The 19,138-nt window shown below is 35.8% G+C and overlaps 3 protein-coding genes across 6 annotated transcripts in view; all 3 read left to right on the top strand.

The window, feature by feature from the left end:
* The window catches only part of EMC1 (ER membrane protein complex subunit 1), a 66,196-nt gene extending 52,040 nt beyond the window's left edge, over positions 1 to 14,156 (top strand). For all 4 annotated transcript variants that reach the window (XM_087347737.1, XM_087347735.1, XM_022081672.2 and 1 more), the window contains 6 exons: positions 225 to 518; positions 1,760 to 1,955; positions 3,513 to 3,710; positions 5,410 to 5,535; positions 6,834 to 7,067; positions 7,504 to 14,156. In XM_087347737.1, the coding sequence (XP_087203863.1) occupies positions 225 to 518; positions 1,760 to 1,955; positions 3,513 to 3,710; positions 5,410 to 5,535; positions 6,834 to 7,067; positions 7,504 to 7,664 (1,209 nt within the window). In that variant the 3' untranslated portion in view covers positions 7,665 to 14,156. The remainder of the gene's footprint in view (positions 1 to 224; positions 519 to 1,759; positions 1,956 to 3,512; positions 3,711 to 5,409; positions 5,536 to 6,833; positions 7,068 to 7,503) is intronic.
* A 135-nt stretch (positions 14,157 to 14,291) lies between these two features.
* The window catches only part of Root (ciliary rootlet coiled-coil, rootletin), a 90,904-nt gene continuing 86,057 nt past the window's right edge, over positions 14,292 to 19,138 (top strand). The window contains exon 1 of the mRNA XM_087347727.1: positions 14,292 to 15,284. The gene's annotated coding sequence lies outside the window, so the exon portion shown is untranslated. The remainder of the gene's footprint in view (positions 15,285 to 19,138) is intronic.
* On the top strand, positions 17,029 to 18,046 carry LOC147873949 (nuclear RNA export factor 1-like). Its single transcript, XM_087348148.1, has 2 exons — positions 17,029 to 17,038; positions 17,463 to 18,046. The coding sequence occupies exons 1-2, from the start codon at positions 17,029 to 17,031 to the stop codon at positions 18,044 to 18,046; spliced, it is 594 nt and encodes a 197-aa protein (XP_087204274.1).

The raw sequence follows: 19,138 nt of genomic DNA, 5'->3' as shown, positions 1-19,138 counted from the left end.
AAATTTACTGACAATACCATATTTCATTTAAATGTGTTCAGTGATGAAATGTACAGACATACAGATGCGCCTTTACGATTATGCACTTTGTGCAAGGACTGCATATATATTGTTCTTCATTACTCTTGAGTGCAAATATTATCTTCATCACCTTGTTCTCAAACTGCTGCCTTCTTTTTATTGTTGTGTATAGTTACTTAGCTGATTTTCTAATTGTGTTTCAGGTGACAGATGAAGGTATGCTATTTGTGTTCAACCCAATTACAGGCCAGCCTCTTACTGAGCCTGATGGACTAATAAGGCTTGGATATAAAGTAAAACAATCATTCCTGCTGCATGAAGGCAACACGGATTCCTTGCGTGGAATCTTGTTGCTTGATAATCAGGATAACTTGCATGTGTACCCAGAGAGCACTCAGTCCATAGCTGTTAAAGTTGCAGCTACCACATTCATCTTCACGGCTGATCCAAACACTGGACTTTTGGTGGGCTACTCCCTTGCTTTGAGCACCAAGCAGGTTAGTCTTGTTGCTTTACGTGGGCTTTTTATACCATAAAATTCATAAAATGAAGCATAGCAGTTAAGTTGTATCTGTGTGAACACATGTTTTAGCTCTGAAACTACTGAACTGTTATTTCCAGGAGGAGGGGCAGAGTGCTGTACTAAAAATATTTGTTGTCTTATTTTTATTTTGGTTATGTCTGTCTCCTTTAACCCATACTTAGCATGAAACTCACAATAAACTTAATCACATTTCATAAAAAGTGATTGAAACAAACTCCTTGTTAATAGAACCTGTAGATTTAACAATGTTGAAAATCAAATTTTACTACCAATTCAGTCTATTCACCTGCCCTCAGTGTACAGCGTGTCCCAAAACATGTGTACACACAAGGTTATAATATTCTATATTATAATGTGAGTACATCTTTTTGGGACAACCTATATTCCTAAGATCAATTTTATTACAATCACCCTGTTCTTCTTAAACCTCCATGGCTTGTTGTACAAAGAATAGGCATGTTGCCACAAATACAGATCTTGCTAAGGTTTCTAACTTTTAATTATATATTTTTGATGAACTCCTTGTAGAAGAATCCTTGAGAAGCTGATAGTTTCTCAGATGGTCAAGAAATTTACCTTTTCATGGAACCCAAAGATTATTTGTAGTGTTTTAGTATATGTTTTAAAAGCATATCCTTCCATAATGTAGCAATTCAGAGAAGTCAATGTCAGTCAACCAGTGCAACCTCAAAATATGGAGTTGATTGTGGGATTGATGTTAAAAAAATTACAGAAAGCAATAAACACTATTAAACCACATGTCATCCGCCAAATTTATATAAAAAATTTCTCATTGCGATAGGTAGTTTATTTTATATTCAATAGCAAGAGAGTAGAATTGAATCATTACAAAAGACGCCCACATCAAATAAAAGTAATTTTTTACAAGTTTTAAGAAATTAAATAAACTTTCACCTTCATGTATTTTCGGGTTATCGTGAAGTGGTGGAGAACAAAACATTTATCCACTTGAGTTTAGCATAGATCCCACAACACCAGATTCCATTGATATCTGATTAGTACCTTTGTAGATGAAACAAATGCAGCCAGAGATATGAACATACTGTCTTACTTATACTTAATGTAAACAATTCATAAATAAGTCCATAAAAGTAGTGTTACAACATGCTAATATGTATAAAATACATTCTTTTTGTGAGTGACCTGTATCTAAAATATCAGTTTCTGTTTCAGAAACTAATTGCAACTCGTGTCTGGGAAATAAAACTCACTCAGGGTTCCCAGCGCATTGCAGCTGTCATCAGTAAGAGTTCCATTGAGAAGGTCCATTCACAGGGGAGAGTACTGGGCGACCGTAGTGTTCTATACAAATACATCAACCCCAACCTTGTAGCGGTCCTTACTGAGGGATTCGATCCAGTCCACAGGCGTGAGTCCTTATGTTGTCATGTTATGTTTGTTGTGACAGAAAAAGATATGTCTGTAGCATTTTCAAACAGTCTACCAGCTGTTGCTATCACTTCTAAAATTCTGAGATGTTTTTGTGATAAAAGTTCTTCATGGTTCCAAATTGTAAACATGTTTACTGTTATAGAAATATACTGTAATATTTCCATCATCACACAACTAAATGCTTTGTTATTTAACACAATTAAAATAATGATAAATTAACGTTATTGTCAATTAAGTACTACAGGTATCCCAAAAAGATACACACTTACATTCATTGAATGAAATAAAGGTATTTTAATAAACTGAACCACTACATGCATAGCATTGGCACTTAATGAATTAGCGAATCTAGTTTAGGTGTTCAAATTAACCACTGTTACCTTTATGGCACAATTGACAGCAGTGATCAACTGACTGACAAGCAGTCACCATATTATAAACTTTATACATCTTGTTTGGGACACTGTATTAATTTATCCGTGTTAAATAATATTGTTAAACAGTAATTTGTTTGTGATGGAAATACTATAGTACATGTTTCTGAATTATTCCACAGCGTGATGCTAAACTGTAAAATAACCTTTATCATTATTTGTTTAAAAACCTTGGTACCTTATGTGAAATTTGAATCATAATATGTGCTTAATTAACAGGTGTTCATTACATTGTAGTTCAAGTACCTAGATGTGCAAATGGCATAAAGTTAATTGAGGGTTTTAGCTAATATTTCAGGAACTGCCTGATGACTTCTTTTAGGTTCACAGTGATTATTAAGTGATGAGATGGAATTGAGTTTCATTCATATTCAATTTTTCTCAAGTACAGAATCATGGATTATCTGAACTAATACCTTCTAGGTCTCCTACAACCATTCATAACATTTTGTGTATGTTGAATACAAAGTTATGTCTGCATGCTGGGACCAGCTTCTTCCAACCACTGAAACATGATTGACTTGGGATTATCTCTCTTAGGAGTTGTCAATAAATACGTCTGCTTGATTCTGTGTTCCCACCAACCCTTTGACAGCACTAATTATGCCACAATATTTATAGAGGAGAGGCCTATTGATCACTACACTGGAACAAAATTAGTGCACCGCCTTGAAGCAAACTGGCCACAGGAATTTCTCAAAGCATTATCTGACAACATTGTACCTCATATTACACACAAAATTGATTTTCTTCCTTGTAACTTTAAACTCAGTTTCTATTTTCTCTCCAATAGATGCCACATTTTAAATCTTATACAATATGAGATTTGAAGAATTTATGTGTGTATTTAGTTTTGACATCTGTGTCTGACAGAAGCATGTGTTTTTTCAATAGCTTAAAATATGTGTTTGTCATCAATACAGAATATGATATACAGACATAATTTTGTGTGGTTTCTTCTTTCTTCCTTCATTGCTTCCTTTCAGCTTTTTTAAATTTTCTTCCTTTACTCCTTCCATTCTTTCTCCATATCTCTTGATGTTGGACTATTTATACTGATTGATGCATGAGTCCTTTTAATCCAGCTTATTATGTTTCAGAGTTCTTGAATATCTACTTAATAGATGTGGTGTCAGGATCAGTGGTATTTTCAATTTCCCACAAACGAGCCCGAGAGCCAGTGCACGCGGTTCACTCTGAGAATTGGCTCCTGTACAGTTACTTCAGTGAAAAATCACGACGAACTGAAATTGTGACGCTGGAGTTGTACGAGGGCAAAGTACAGAGAAATACCACAGGTAAAATATCAAACATTATGTTTCAATTGGCTCATAAGGTTTCTTGTCATATGTTGGACCCTATGGAATGAGATTTCTTCACATTTTTACAATTCCACTAAACAGTGGTGGCAAAGGGGGTGAGTGACACCCCGGGGCCTCGTGCCTCACACTGTACTTGTGTGTGTTGGAATTGTCTTTTCTCCTTATATTATTGAATCAGTTTGTCTTATGCATATTCTTTTATCTGGGACTGACAGCAATGAATACCAAATTGATAAAGTTTTTTTATAAAAGCCTATGGATAGTAAATGAGAATTTTTAAATACCGTTCATAAAATGCTATTGTTAATGGTAGGTAACTATGTACTGTTTGGTCACAATATCACTCTTTCTGTTAATTTTTCTGAGTAATTGGCAGTTACCTGCATTAGGATTTACAGTTGAGAAAAGGTAGTCTTGCATGAATCGGGTGAGTCAGTTGTAGGGAGGTAGTTTTCAGATTGTTAAAATTGTAATGGTTAAAATTGCCTAAAATGCCTTATGTATACTTTTTTCTTAAGGGGCTTTGCTATTCAGTTCTGGCCAGGGCCTCACGATTGACTCCGCCTCTGCTGTCAATAAATGTAATAGCATGTGTTTCATATTTTCATATACTTTTTTAATAATAATGTTGCGTGTTGATGTTTTCATTAGAACATAGCATCTAATTTGTGTTCATACTGTGTATCTGTTCTGTGCTGAAGCTTTTATGAATTCTTTGCACAAAAAACAGGAAATAGCTGAACACCAGAGATGTCTGACTGTTAGACAACTTTATGTTGGTATAGTACCTTAAAAGAAACAAGTAGCCTAATCTTCCTCCCCGTCTTGAGAAGTTACACACTAAAGACCTGGTACAGTAATAACATTTATTGTATGATATGACCCAACAATACTGAAATGAGCCATCACATTTCTGTAGTTGAACCATTACTTCAAAACTCTGCAAGGCATTTGGCTTCACTTTGTCTACTGTTATTTGTTTGTTTGATAAGTCTTGGGTGACTGGTTGTGTTAGTGCTTGTGTCAGTCCAGTTCCTAACTGCTGCACTGTGAATGTGAGTTCATGTCTGTAATATCTTTAGTTTTACTAATTCTCTGGTAAGGATTTTTGCCATAGCCCAGTGTTTAGTCCCTATCTTCAAACCATGAAGGCCTAGTTTTGCTCCCAAGTTGGTCCATGTGGGATTTATTTTATAGTTAACAGAGTGCCACTGGGATGGATTTTTCTCAGAGTCCTTCAGTTTTGCCCTATTAATATCATTCTACTGCTGCTCCACATTTATTCATGTAATATCTGAGGGATGGACAGTAGGCCCATTAGCAGCCACAGTTCCACATGGACATCCAGTTTATATCCTCACTAACAGGTTCAATTCATAGCAACATTATTTTCCTTCCAGTTTCTTTTTGTCCTTCAGAGTGACCACTTTGCAATTATTTCATTCATTGAATGTGTGTATACATCATTTTGGGACATTCTTTATATTTACTTTGAAGTAAGAGACCACACTTTGTAAACATACAAAATAGCTGGTAAAATTATTGTTGTATATTGGTGTATGTATGCAAGGTGGAAGTGCTGTTATTCCTCTTACACTGATTTGTTGATACCCACTTACCTCTTGCCCATGTATCACTGTTTTCAAATTTAATTTTCATTGTTACAAATTTTCAGCCTTTTCCTCAGTAGAAACACCTTTGCAGCCACTTGTTGATCGGCAGGCATATATTCTTCCAGGCATGATTGAATCAACGAAAGAAACTATTACTGAAAAGGGTATCACTAGCAAACATATACTGGGTAAGTGAATAGTACATTGGTCCGCATACCATAACCCTGTAGGTTGCAGCAGGTTATTGCATAACTCATTAAGAGTATTCTAAAAGTGTGTTTATTAGTTGTGTATATTGAGTTATATTTTTAAAGGAGTTACTATATTGTTAGACTTATATTTAATAAAAAATAAAATATGTGATCCTTAAATTTTCCCTGACAGCAAATATAAAACCAGAACTGATCCCATTATTTGTATGGCCTGCCATTATTACAGCTTAACTACTACAGAAATTTATCTTCCCATTTCTAGGGTTAAATGAGTTTATATCTTAATTGCGTCATGTTTGTGTTATATCAATACATATATTTATTTTCCAGTCTATACACAAAACTTGTTTTAAAATAATGTTGTTTAAAATTTTATAACATTTACAATATAAATTGCATTATGTTATATTTTATATTTTATGGCGCTTTCTGTGTCATATAATATTACATCTTTCCATCGAAACATGTCGTCAAAAATCAAAAGCGCTGGAAAGATGTAATATTATACGACACAGAAAGCGCCATAAAATATAAAATATAACATAATGCAATTTATATTGTAAATGTTATAAAATTTTAAACAACATTATTTTAAAACAAGTTTTGTGTATAGACTGGAAAATAAATATATGTATTAAATGAGTTTGTTTATGTTGAGAGTAACATACCCTTTTTATTCATGTCATGATCAGTTATAATTAGTGGGATTGTTAATGCCTTCTGTTAAAATTTTCCTAAGGGATGTTCAGAGAGTCACAAACATAATCTTGCATTTGGTGTTTCAGTGTATTTGTTTTCTTTATCCATTTAGACGCCATAAAATACAGATCTGTGGGCCTTACAATACAAATATTTCTTCCTGCAATTAACACTTCCATCTTCAAAGCAAGAACACTTGATTAATTTTGTGTGACACTTTTAATGACATTCATAGATGATCTGCATTGGTGACATCTGGCAGTGATAGAAATGTTAACTCAATAATCTTTAGTTTACCTTGATAAACACTGCTTCACAGTTATAATTTCAAATAATTTAAATTATTTTTGAGAACGTAAATACCTGTCTGGGTGTGTGTCAGCTTCCGTTCTCAACACCGGGGAGCCAGATTGAAACCGTGAAGTTCCTCTTTATTATTTTTATAGTATTTCATATTTATTGTAATTATTGCATTATTATTAATTGTATGTATATTTGGATCAATGAAATGTAGTTAGGAAACAGAAAAAATAATAATTCTGTTTTATTTTTGTTTCTTGTTCAAACTGTTTCAGTTGCACTGGCAAATGGTGGGATATTGGAGGTGCCATGGGTGTTTGTAGACCCTCGTCGACCAGTCACAGTCACGCCTGAGATGCGAGAGGAAGGTGTAATTCCTTACATGCCGGAACTACCCATACCTTCTGATGCTATTATCAATTACAATCAGACAGTTCAAAGGGTGAGAGGGATTCATACTTCTCCCAGTGGACTGGAGTCTACGTGCCTTGTGTTTGTATATGGATTAGGTATGGTAATTGCAGCTTATTTAAAAGGTTCAATGCATACTGGTTCATTACTGATAATTTTGTTTAACATGTATTATGTTTTGTTTTCACGTACTTTCATTGTTATAGGGCAAGGATTTATATGTATATACATATTTATGGCTATCTATAGTTTTGTACTTCCTTTTCATTAGGTGAAATTTAGTGGTGTCTGAAAATTAGGGTGTGCCGTGGGTGGAGAAGTTTGCGGAACACTAGTGTAGATGGAAATGAATGTGTTGTTGTGTAATTGTGTAACTGTGCATTTGTTGAATATAATCACATAACAGGAGTGTTCCAGTACAAGATGTGTGAGGAGGACACATGCTATGCCCCTTAAAGGTTCACTTTTAATTCCAGGTTTACATTCATTAATGAGAATTTGAAAATTGTGGGAACTTTTGTGTTCTTTTTACAGATCTGTTCTATACCAGAGTTGCTCCATCGAAGACATTTGATTTACTTAAAGAAGATTTTGATCACATTCTAATAACTGCTGTACTTCTGGGCCTTACAGTGACATCATACATAACTAAGAAACTGGCATCAAGAAAAGCACTGAAACAGGCATGGAAATGATTATACTTACATTTTAGCATGTTAATACAATGGAACCTGCTTTAAGCACAAAAATATGATGGAGTGACAAATTTTTAAGGTCATTCATGAAGAATTTAGAATTAAATGACATTTACTTAAAATTTTTAGCCTAATTGGTCCCTCAAAATTTCATCTTCTTTTTTTAAATTTAGTGCTCTTCTTTAAAGTTCACTGTAAACAAGCAATATAGTCGTGTCTTTGTATTATTCGGCAATGTGCGAACTGTGTGTTGAGAGGTTACAGACTTTGTTACTGAATCATGCCTTGGCAGTACACGGCATGCTGGAAGCTTCTGCCATCTTCATCAGTCAGTTACAACTACTTTTAGAATGTTTTGAGAATAATGCGGAAGCTGTTCCTTTAGCTAAGAAGGCTTCTTGCAGTAACCACTTGGAATGAAAATTCTTATTTACATATATATATATACCTATATTGAACTGTTATAGTTGAATGTGCTGAAGGGACCAAAATTACAGTGAAAGACTTTGTGTCTGTCTCTCTCTTTTTTCTCTCCCCTGCCCACCCCCTCACCCCCATTTTCTCAGATCATGGCATTAAATGCTTCAGCTCATAGGCCAACAGTGAATGGGTTAGGCACATTTTTGGCTGCATGTTTATATGGAAGAAATATTAACTGTAACAGCCTTTAAATTGTCCACAGAAACCTGTTACCTGTTGCATGGCATAAAGCAGGTTTCATTATATTTATATTGGTGTGGTGAAAAGTGGAATTTTGGTGTAGCAATATTAATACCAAGTTTTCACACACAGCAGTTTTTAAACATTTTTTGTTGAAATGTTATATATTTATTTAAGTACCATGTCCTTGAAAGAATACAGAGAATCAGAACCACAATTTTTAGAAGTTCAGAACACTGTTATGTTAAAAATTAATAAAAGATAAAAATGTTTTCAAAAGTCATTTGATTTGATGGTGCATGATTGGTTGACTCTCACTGCCAAGTCTAATGCTACTGACTATGCAAGAATTATCAGATTGTTTTGTAAAACTTGAATAACAAAAGAGGCATCTGTGCTCAAAATTTTCAGGTTTTCTGTTTTGAAAATATATTTTGCATGGTAATGCCATCTGTAGACATACACTGAATTCCAATGAGTAGAGGCGGATCAGACCATCGCAGGCGAAACATAATCTATCCCATCAACTCACTTGGTTCACTGGCAGTGATAATGTTAATATATTTTTGCGTTGTTATGAGATGAGCTGAGGTGGTTATGAAATGTGTTGAAGTATCGATTGGTAGTTATAGATTGTGTGCTAGTCCTAGATAAATACAGTTGGTTTCTTTATAAACTAACAAAACAGAAAGTGTGGGACTTCATGTTAATAATTTTAAGATATTAGTTGTCTTAGGTTATGATAAGTAGTCTAATTTAAAAAGAATATGTGTACAAACCCATAACATTAAGATGTCCCATGGGGGATACATGAAAGGTGCCAAGGGATCTTTTCATAAAGAGGAAAATATTAGTGACATCTTCTTAGTTGGTTGATAGGTATGTAATGCCCATGTGAATGGTCTATGATGATTTTATTGGCCTTTACCAGTCATAGTAAAGTCTAGAATCCATCTCTAAGGTTTGAGCACCCATGTGGTTGATTGTGTTACCCCCGAGTGATAGGCTGATTTAAAAGAAAATGGTTAGTACAGGTTACCTACAATATAATGTAGGCTCTGATTTATTGTCGACCTGGAATACTTCATTTTCCCAGAGTTGTGGCTTTTCCCAGAAGTTGAGACTTCAGTCTTTGTGTATAAATTTTCACACGGATGTGACATGAGATAAAACCTAGAACCCAGACAGTCCAATGTCATTGCCCAGAGACCACTTCGATTGTAAGATAAGTCCTTCGTGAGAAGCCAGTAGTCACTCAGCCACTCACCAAAATCCTGTATGCATTCCTCTTCTCTCCCATATGGGTTACATGCCCTGCCCATCTCACCCAAACGGACAGGCAGACAGAATTCGTTTCTTTTTATATTAAAAGACTTTTAGCTGAAAGTTTCATTCTCTTATTTTAAAATTTGCTGAAAGGAAAATATTTTCGTTATAATTTTTGTCATAAAATGAGTTGTGATAGCTCATTCCGTGCGGTGACGCACCTGAGTAGGTCATCTGATGGCAGCCTTCTCTTTCCTTATGAGTACTTATTTTGTAACTGTGTTTGCCCTTTATCTAATATATTTCCTGACTTAGTCTCTCCATGTAAAACCTTTGCCCCAATGGTCATTTGTCATCTTCATTTTTTATGCTGTCATAAGTGTCCTATTGTTAACCTCAGTGGACAAGTTGTAGCTATTGTAAGCAACCGAGATGGAAATATTTAATATTGTACTATTCCAGCAATTTACAACATATATTACATCAGACAGTGTTTTTATAAAACATGCCCACAGAAAAATGTATGTGAAATGCAAGTGGACAAAAGTATGTTAAAGCAGAATATTGTGTTTAGTGTGGCTGTTTCTTGTCTTAATGGAATCTGGTAACATTGTTTGGGAAACTGCTTTAAGTACTTGGAACAATGTTCAGAAAGACAAAATTTTACTATTGTGATAACAGGTCACCTCATCTTGTTCACACAACAGATCTCATAAAATGAACCCAGTGATCTGATGTCTTCAGGTACAACTAATTAGAATTTAATAACATACAAAACTAACGAAGACTGTTCCGTACACAGCTATGGATATATTCCGATTTATGGAAAGGGTGTCTGTTTTAAGGCTGTAGTGTGAGTACAAGTGGAGAGATAGACATGAATTATGAGCCTTTTCTGATGTAGTTGTGGCCTATTTTAAGGTGCTACTGAGCTGATGTTTTCTGAAATGTGTGATGGACCTTCTAGCAGTGTTGTGTGGCTCTTGAACAAATGTGCACTCAAATTGTAGATTTTTAGGGAAAGAGGATGTGATACAAAATGTCAACTGCGAATGCTGTTGCAGTGTTGCAAATTGTTTGTATTTGCATGAGTAGGAAGCTTGTTTGTGACTTTTGGAAATTATGGTCCACTGTGTATCCAAGAAACTATGACTTATTCATATATTGCATTACAGTTTGAAGTGCGACTTTTTAGAAAAGGCGTCGGTCTTCACTTAAAAAATGTGTCCCAGAAAGTGGTGACAAATTTTTTCAAAAACAGTAGGCTCCCGATTATCGGAAGGGGGAGGGATTGACTGGGGTCTATCTGGTCTAAGCAGAAATTAAAAAATATTTAGAAAATATGTTCTGAAAGTTATAAAATTTAAGATAAAGGGATAAATATAACAATGACATTATGTAACATATTAGCATGAATCAGTTGTTGCTAAAACCTGAAGTTTACAACAATAGAACATGATTACTATCCAATGGAATCCTTTTTGTAAAAAGTAGTTGGTATGTGCTGTATTAAATTTTTTATAAAATCTTTTCTGTTATTAGTAAATCTTAAATAATTTAAGTAGTGCATGTCTGTAAATAAACTTAAATATCTGTTACATTTGGTTGCTTTTCATTTTTGCCGATTATCCAGGATTTTGACGTTCCGGGAAAATATATTTTCCGAACCAACCTAAATAATCGGGTGTCTACTTTAACTTGTCTGTAGTGGTTCTTTTTCAGAACTTGAATACACTACTGTGTAGATCTATATGTTATATACTCATGGCATCATAGTCGCTTGACATTTCAATTTTGTACTACACGGGCATGCAGTTTACATTAGCATTTTTAGTATTCATTTCTGTCACAAAAGATGAGAAGAAATGTCACATCCATTTTTTTATTATTTAGGAAACATTACCCTTTAAAAATTGACCCATTTATTATTATTTGAATCAGAAACGTTAAACATGGTCTTCTTCTGTGATCAGTTATAACTTCACAATATGTGAACTATGTTTTATGCTTAGGAATATGAAAGATTCTTAGTATTGTGTTATAGCAAACTTTACAGCAGACACATCACATAAAAAAAATAGGAGGCAAAATAACTACTATCTAGTAGTCAGTATAATAACTGGCTGTGGGTTCTATTCCTGGCACGAACACACATTTTTCTTGTTGGGACACTCGCTTAGCTTCCTTTCCAGTGGGTAAAGTGGTTGAAGCATAAAGCTGACCACTCACTCCATCTAGGACCAAGAATGTAAGGAGCTGTACCTCCACTATTGTATACAGCTTCGTGGCATAGCACAGCACTTAATTTAATTAACTCTTTAAAGCAGTGGCATTCAATCTTTTTTGTTCGCGTACCCCCAGATATAATTTCTCATGAACTTTGTACCCCCAAAGGTGTATAATTCAAGTTATTCATAGTATATAACCTACATTTAAAATAAATTAAATAAATTACATTACTGATTATTCAGTGTTTATCATATAATAATATATTTTTTAAATTTCACGTACCCCCTAAGATGTCTTTGCGTACCCCAGGTTGAATACCACTGCTTTAAAGCATAGTGGTAACTATGACATATGTACCACCTGCTTCAACAGTTGGTAACTCTACATTTAGTATTTATGATTTTGTATGATTCTTAGAATAAATGGCAATTATTTCCTTGAACAACATATACCAGTTGATCTTTGTAATGGTGAAGTGGTGTTTTCTTTGAGCTATGGACTGACGAAGCAAGAATGAAGTGGTATGGACACGTGAAGCGAATGGGAGAAGGGCGGACAGCACAACAAATGTTGGATATGAGAGTGACTGGCACAAGACCAAGGGGAAGACCACGAAGAAGGTGGGAGGAGTAGATAAAATGGGGAGTGATGGAGAGAGGTGCCCAGTGGCAGTTGGTGGAGGGACAGGAAGAGATGGAGGGGCTTTACCAAGCAGATCTGGCCCCAGGCTGGAAACAGCAATGGATGATGATGATATTTAGACGAGCTTCAGCTTCAAAGGGTCATAAAAATAATATTTAAATATTCAGTCTTTACTGTAAAGAAAACTTAACAAAAAAATTGTTGACAGTTTTTCTTTCTTTCTTGTCCATTTGAAGCCAAAGCTTGTATAAATATTTAATAATTCAGTCTGTACCTTAAAGAAAACACTACACTTCACCATTACAGAGATTAATTGGTTAACACTTTAAAAATTTAATACCTTTTTATACTGAAAATTATACAAAACAAATAAATACAAAATATAGAGTTACTGTTTGTTGAAGCAAGTAGAACATGCAGTTACCGCTGTGCTTTGGAAGGTTAAAATAGATACCATTACAGTATTAAAATAAAATGTATTCCTCCCATGATCATATTATAGGTAATTAAACTGCATTTCACCTGTGGTTTTCAGTGAAATAAAAATTTTGTTTTGTGGTGTAAAACAGTTAATATAAAATGTTGAGAAATCTAAGTGGAAACTGGAATTTCAAGAAACAAAGAAGAGGTTAGCATTCTGATGTTCAGTTCAACTATCACTTTAAAAATGTTCAGATATTGAAACCACAGTTTCCTGTTATGTGATTGAAGTAGTTTGCTATGAATGAAATCTGCCTCTGTGACGTCTGTAAACAGTGTGGCTTATTCATAAAATAATATGTATGGCAACCTCAGTCTGATTTACTCATATGTGAAGACAGTAATATAATATATAATGTCAGATACAATTTATTATATAGACATTATCTATACCACACAGTCTTATGCTTTTGAAGTGCCTTTCACTTCAGCTGTTTCAATTACAGTTAAACTTTTTACGAATATTTTAATTTCATTCAAAGCAATTTGTTGTTATTTGCTTCTAAGAACTTCTCCATTGGTTTGCTGTACAAAACCAGCATTACACAGATAGACTGTAATTGTTCTTTTGGTGTTCATTAGGCGACTTGATTGTGGTTTAATGGTTTGTGACATTGTGGTCTTACATGTGGTTACCACCCTGGAGATGGAGGCAATGCATTCCTTTGAAACATTGCACTGTTGCACCTTAGGTAATTCTTGCACGAATATAACCTAAGATCATTTTTGCTGCTTCAATTATTCGTAATGTAATTAAATCTAAAGACATTGTTGCTCAACAATGGTCTCTTACCATTGTGCAATAATGGTCCAGTAATGCAGTTTGCTTGCCCCAGTAGGTAAAACATGATGGACAGGCCCATGAGGTGATCTTTGCTTGTGCAAAATCAATAAGAACACCTAAATGGAAAAATGTTATTAAAACAATTTGTAAAACTTTTTGTATCGAAGAGACATAACTACACAACAATCCAGTGTGAGACAACAAATGTAAATTATTTTATTTTGGTGGGTGGCACTGTTAGAAGACTTTATTTTTAAATATTGTATAAGCCATATGTAGTACTGTATTTTTTGTTCTTTTGTGCAAGACTGTCATTTCTTTCTCACTATTAATCACATAAATACTGGTAATGGTCTTTTATATATTTCTGTCATTTATGTGCACACGTAATGAAACGTTTCCTGTTGATGAATAAAGTTTTTGTTATGTTTTGTTATTTTTTTAAACAAATTCCGGATAAGGAACTGGTACAAAATGGGTTCTTTACAGGGGCGTATTTACGCATCGGCTAAGTAGGCTATTGGCTAGGGCAGCAAATTTCAGGGGAGATGGCAAAATTACTTTGATGCAGACTATCGTGTAAGCAGAGCTTTCACTGGTGAGGGAAGGGTTTCCTTTATAATTCTCGATAGCATGATTGTTGTAAGTCAGGTATTTTAAATTTAATGTCTATTGAAGAACTGCTTAAGAAGGAGGTGACTTGGGGGGGGGGTGTAAAATCATTACCTAATTTTAGTGGTGGCGAAATGGATGGGCATGCCTCACCTGTATATCAGAATTGCCTTTTCTCCTTGTATTATTGCCATAGTTCACCATGTACATGTACTTTTATCTAGACCAACAACAATGAAGAACTTGAATTTTGGATAAAAGCCTGTGGTTAATAAATGATAATATTTTAATGTTTTTCATAAAATGCTGTTTTTGACGGTAGAGTGATTATGTGCTGTTCTGTATTTATTTCCATCAACAGTGACTTACTTCTCAGTTCGCAAGAATCGGGTAAATCAGATTTCAAAGCGTTAAAATTATCACTTAAAATACTTTACATGTATTTTGTCTTAGGAGCCTCGCTGTCACTGGTAATAACATCATACACGCTGATTCTGATGGCCGCGTGGATCTTTAAGTCTCGGATAATGTATTTACCGTTTAAAATATCTCTCATAGCATATATGTCTGTCCGCATTTTCTGGAGTTCTGTGAAGGAAGAGGTCTTTAGCTCATCTGCATTGCTCAGGAGTTCATCACTTGCTTGGATCAGGATTTAGACAAACATCAAAGAACTAATCCGGCTGTAGCACCAGGAAAAAGAAGATTCGTACTTTTTACGCCTGGAAATATGTTATAGTAAGTCTGAACTAAAGCTAATCGACAAGTGTATGGCGCGTTTGAAGTGCATAGCATCGTGGGAAATATATGCCAATAGCAGTGAATATTTTAAGGGGTTCTGAAGTGTTGTGATAGTGCAAAAAGAAGTTTGTGTGTGTCTTAAACGTGCTCTTTTCTTCGTGTAGTGTGAACTTCCAGATGACAGCATTGACATCCACATTTAAAACGCAAGTAGACTACTCATAAGAATTTACAACCTGCATGCCACGGTCATTTTGATAGTCTTAATTTACGTACATTGATAAGATTTTATACAATAAATTGTTTTATTATGAAACTCTTACAGTGCAGCATATGAATACATTGTTAAATGAACTTTTTGCTATATAGTACAGTGAGGATATGTGGCGGCACAGCACAACCTATCCGATATGCGTTTTTACTGCGTTGGTTGCCGCCTCTCTTAGTCCCAGCGGCACAGCCGTCAAATATTCTCGGAGTATTTTGTCTGGGTGTATCCTCATTCTAAGACGTGACAGATTACGCATTTACGGAACACATCAAAAATAACCGCGTATAGGTTTTTATATGCTATAAATGATGAAGCAATTAAGAAATGGGGCGCGGAAAACCCTGTGAACCAGTTTCGGAACCATTTAAAGTTGTAAATATTCCAACTTAGAATGGCCTTAACAAATGTAAAAGTGCTACCAAAAATTGGAAATCAGAGAGCACAGGAGTTGGTTAAATTCGGTTTGAGAACCCAACCATCAGTCTAAGCCTAAATCAAAAACCTGAACACCTAAGCATAACCTGACCAAACCTAACCTTGCTGTGCCAAAATTGCATGCCTTTTTGCGGTTTCAAACGTCCTGTGAACTCCAGTATTCCTAGTCTTGATATCGTGTTATCTTGAGATTTGCTTAGTTACAGTAATTAACAAGTGTCTTGAGTTCTAGTATCATGCAATCGTAATTAACAATAGAGCTTGTAGTCTTGCATCCATTGGCACCACTTATTTGAAGAAAATTTGTAATTTGTTTTCTCACATTTTGTATTTTATTTATATTTCTTCTATAAGAAGGTAATGAAAGTGAGGTCACAGTTTACTTACGGACAGCCTTGTAACACATTTACAACCATACAGAGTGCAACTTATGAGGTCTGGCACAAATGTAAGAGTGAATTATATGAATAGTCCAGAAAAATATTCCTTCCAAATTATGGCCCTGTTTTCTTTCTTCTTCTTCTGGAATTTTCAGTACAGTGTTATTCTTTCATTGCTTCCCCATGTTCAGAGCACAAGTTTCATAGGAGGTGTTCAAAATGCCTGTTTGGAAGTTGTAGCAGAAAATTTTGCTTGTGGAGGCATGTGGATTCCATGCTGCTTTTATTTGTACACCGATAATATAGGTGTATGAATTCCATTCATTTGAATGAATAAACTGATATGAATTTCAACATTGACACACCTATACTGTATAAGCAATGTTTAGCATCAGTCTTCCTACCATTGTCATTGGGCACCACTAATAAAACAAAATTTAGAAAGTGGAAATATGAACATTTCTCATTGCTTTGTGGGTGCAGAACATGTCCTTACATTTGTGCCAGACTTCAGAATTACATCTTGTATATATTATCTATGAAAATCATGTTGTCTAGAACCTAGAAAAATCTGAGTTCAGGGTGTGATGGAACTGAAGGATTGGCAGGGTTAAAAGCAAAACACTACTGTGTTTCTGGATAAGATGAGCTTGTGCAAAGAACATCTTTTGGTTCTATAAGTAACTGCAATGGGAAATCTACAAATTGAGACTTGGATCTGGTTCTCCATGTCTTAATTGGTAACGAAGATGTTGATGTCAGCACACCAGGCTCAAGTAGAAGACATTCTGGGCGACTTATCCCATATGTTCGGAGACTCAGTAGTCAGGAAGTTCTGGTGGTAGAGGCAGTAGATATGGAAGCATGGGTTCAGGTGACAGAAGGAGACAAGATCGTGGCATCCCCCCTGTACCATCACAAGTCAGCCATTAGAATTGTCTAGGTAACAGCAATGTGGTTTGAGGTAACAAGTCCTCATGATGGCAGATATAGTGAAGACTGTATCTTGAAGACATTGATGGCCAGTGTTGCACCAACAGTATTAATTTCAATCAGTTACTAAGTTCAAGGAACAAATTCTTCATTTTTTGTTGATGAGTATACTGTTGCAGAAAAATTGGCCAATGTTGACAAAACACATACCACAATTAAAGAAGGATTTAAACTGATGGTAAAACTGAAACCCAGATTACCACATGTGGTGACAGATTCAACTGCATAGGAGAAAATAAAGGCTATAATAACTAAGTGTTATGATGTTAGCATAAAAGCCCATAATTTGTCTTGGTTCCACACAGATCCATATCTCACTGACAATTATGCTGTAGCATTGCTCAGACCCAATATCATGTTGGCAGTGTTGGATATCACTGTGGAGAATGCTCTTGATTTGGAAGCACTTGATTTGTCTGACAACAAACTGTACTCACTTGACAACCTCAGTGTACTTTCAATTAAACTTCCTAACCTCAAAGCCCTTCACATCAAAATAAACAGGATGCCAGACATGCATCACTTGGACTGTTTAGAGGGCCTTCATCTAGAAGAACGTGCTGGATGCAAATATCAAGATTCTAATTTGAGGAAGAGGTTCCAAAAATTTTTGAAGCTGGACAGATTTGATCCATCTCCACTCATCCTGCCTGATGTGATAACTAAGAACAACAACAAGTCATATTCAGAAGAAGGATTAAGTTTTGTCTGTCGCTTACTGGAGGAGCACTACCGACTCTATGAACAGAATAACAGGAAACAATTGGCCAGTGTTTACCTTGATAATTCCATGTTTTTTCTTACATCAACATATCCACTGGATCAGAATACCACTACCACTTCTGAAATACATTACGGACAGCCAGAATCTTGTGTGTGTGAAAGATGACAGCAGAAGATAAAAGGTATTGTGTGGAGAAAAAATGGATATTATTTCCTGTCTTCCACGCTGGCAAAAACACAGCATCTTTGTCATTCATTTGTCGTTAAGCTCAAAGTTTCCACACCTTAGTTGATCACGATGTTATTGTATCGCTTATTTTGGGAACCAGGACCCACAGAAACCAACTTCTTAGGTCATTCAACACAGAGCTGGTCATTGTGCTTTATGGTAAAGGTCATTGCATAATGAATGAGGTACTCTTTGTGACAAATGCAACAGATGACCACAGTAAGGTGGCAATGAAAATGCTAGCTGCATTTATTGATGACAGTCTAAAAGAGCAGATGGTGGAAAGTTTTTCTGCCCAGTCTGGGATGAATATGCACTGGACAGGAATACGAGGTGCGATCGGAAAGTTTCAAGACTGCCCCTATAAAAACCCGTACACTTATCTCAGGTATTAAATTCATCCATCACCCTCGAAGTAGTTCCCCTGGGAGTGAACACAACGATCCCAGCGCCGCTGCCAAGCCTGGAAGCATCCCTGGAAATCTTTCTTTGTCAGCCTGTCAAGCACCATCTGCGATTCTGCCTGAATCTCTTCTATCGTCTCAAATCTCCTTCCCTTTAGCTGAATTTTCATCTTTGGGAAGAGGAAGAAGTCACACGGAGCTAAGGAGGGTGCGGGATGACGGCCATGGTGTTTGAGGCCAAAAACTGCCGAACTTTGAGGGCGGTGTGCGCTGGCGCGTTGTCATAATGCAGCAGCCAGTTGTGGTTGCGCCACTTTGCCGGCCGCTTCCGTCTCACATCTTCACGCAACCTATCCCAACAATGTCGCACAAGTCGTTGATGGTACGACGTCGATCTTCGTGAATGGCCTGCCGAATCTTCGTAACATTTTCGGGCGTTGTGCTCGAAGATGGTCGTCCAGAACGCTCGTCATCATCGACAGAGGTTCGGCCATTTTTAAAACGTGAATGCTACACAAAAGTTTGTGCACGACCCATTGCGGACTCCCCAAATGCTTGCTTTAGCATTTCATATGTTTCCGTAGCCGTTTTGGCGAGTCTTTGGCAAGAGATTCAGGCAGAATCG

This window comes from Zootermopsis nevadensis, unplaced genomic scaffold (assembly GCF_977971745.1).
Source record: "Zootermopsis nevadensis isolate Lab colony 2312 unplaced genomic scaffold, Znev_1.0 Znev_ptg000012l, whole genome shotgun sequence".
Lineage (NCBI taxonomy): Eukaryota > Metazoa > Arthropoda > Insecta > Blattodea > Termopsidae > Zootermopsis > Zootermopsis nevadensis.
The sequence above is the reverse complement of the archived record's forward strand: the minus strand, read 5'-3'. Positions and strand labels throughout refer to the sequence as shown.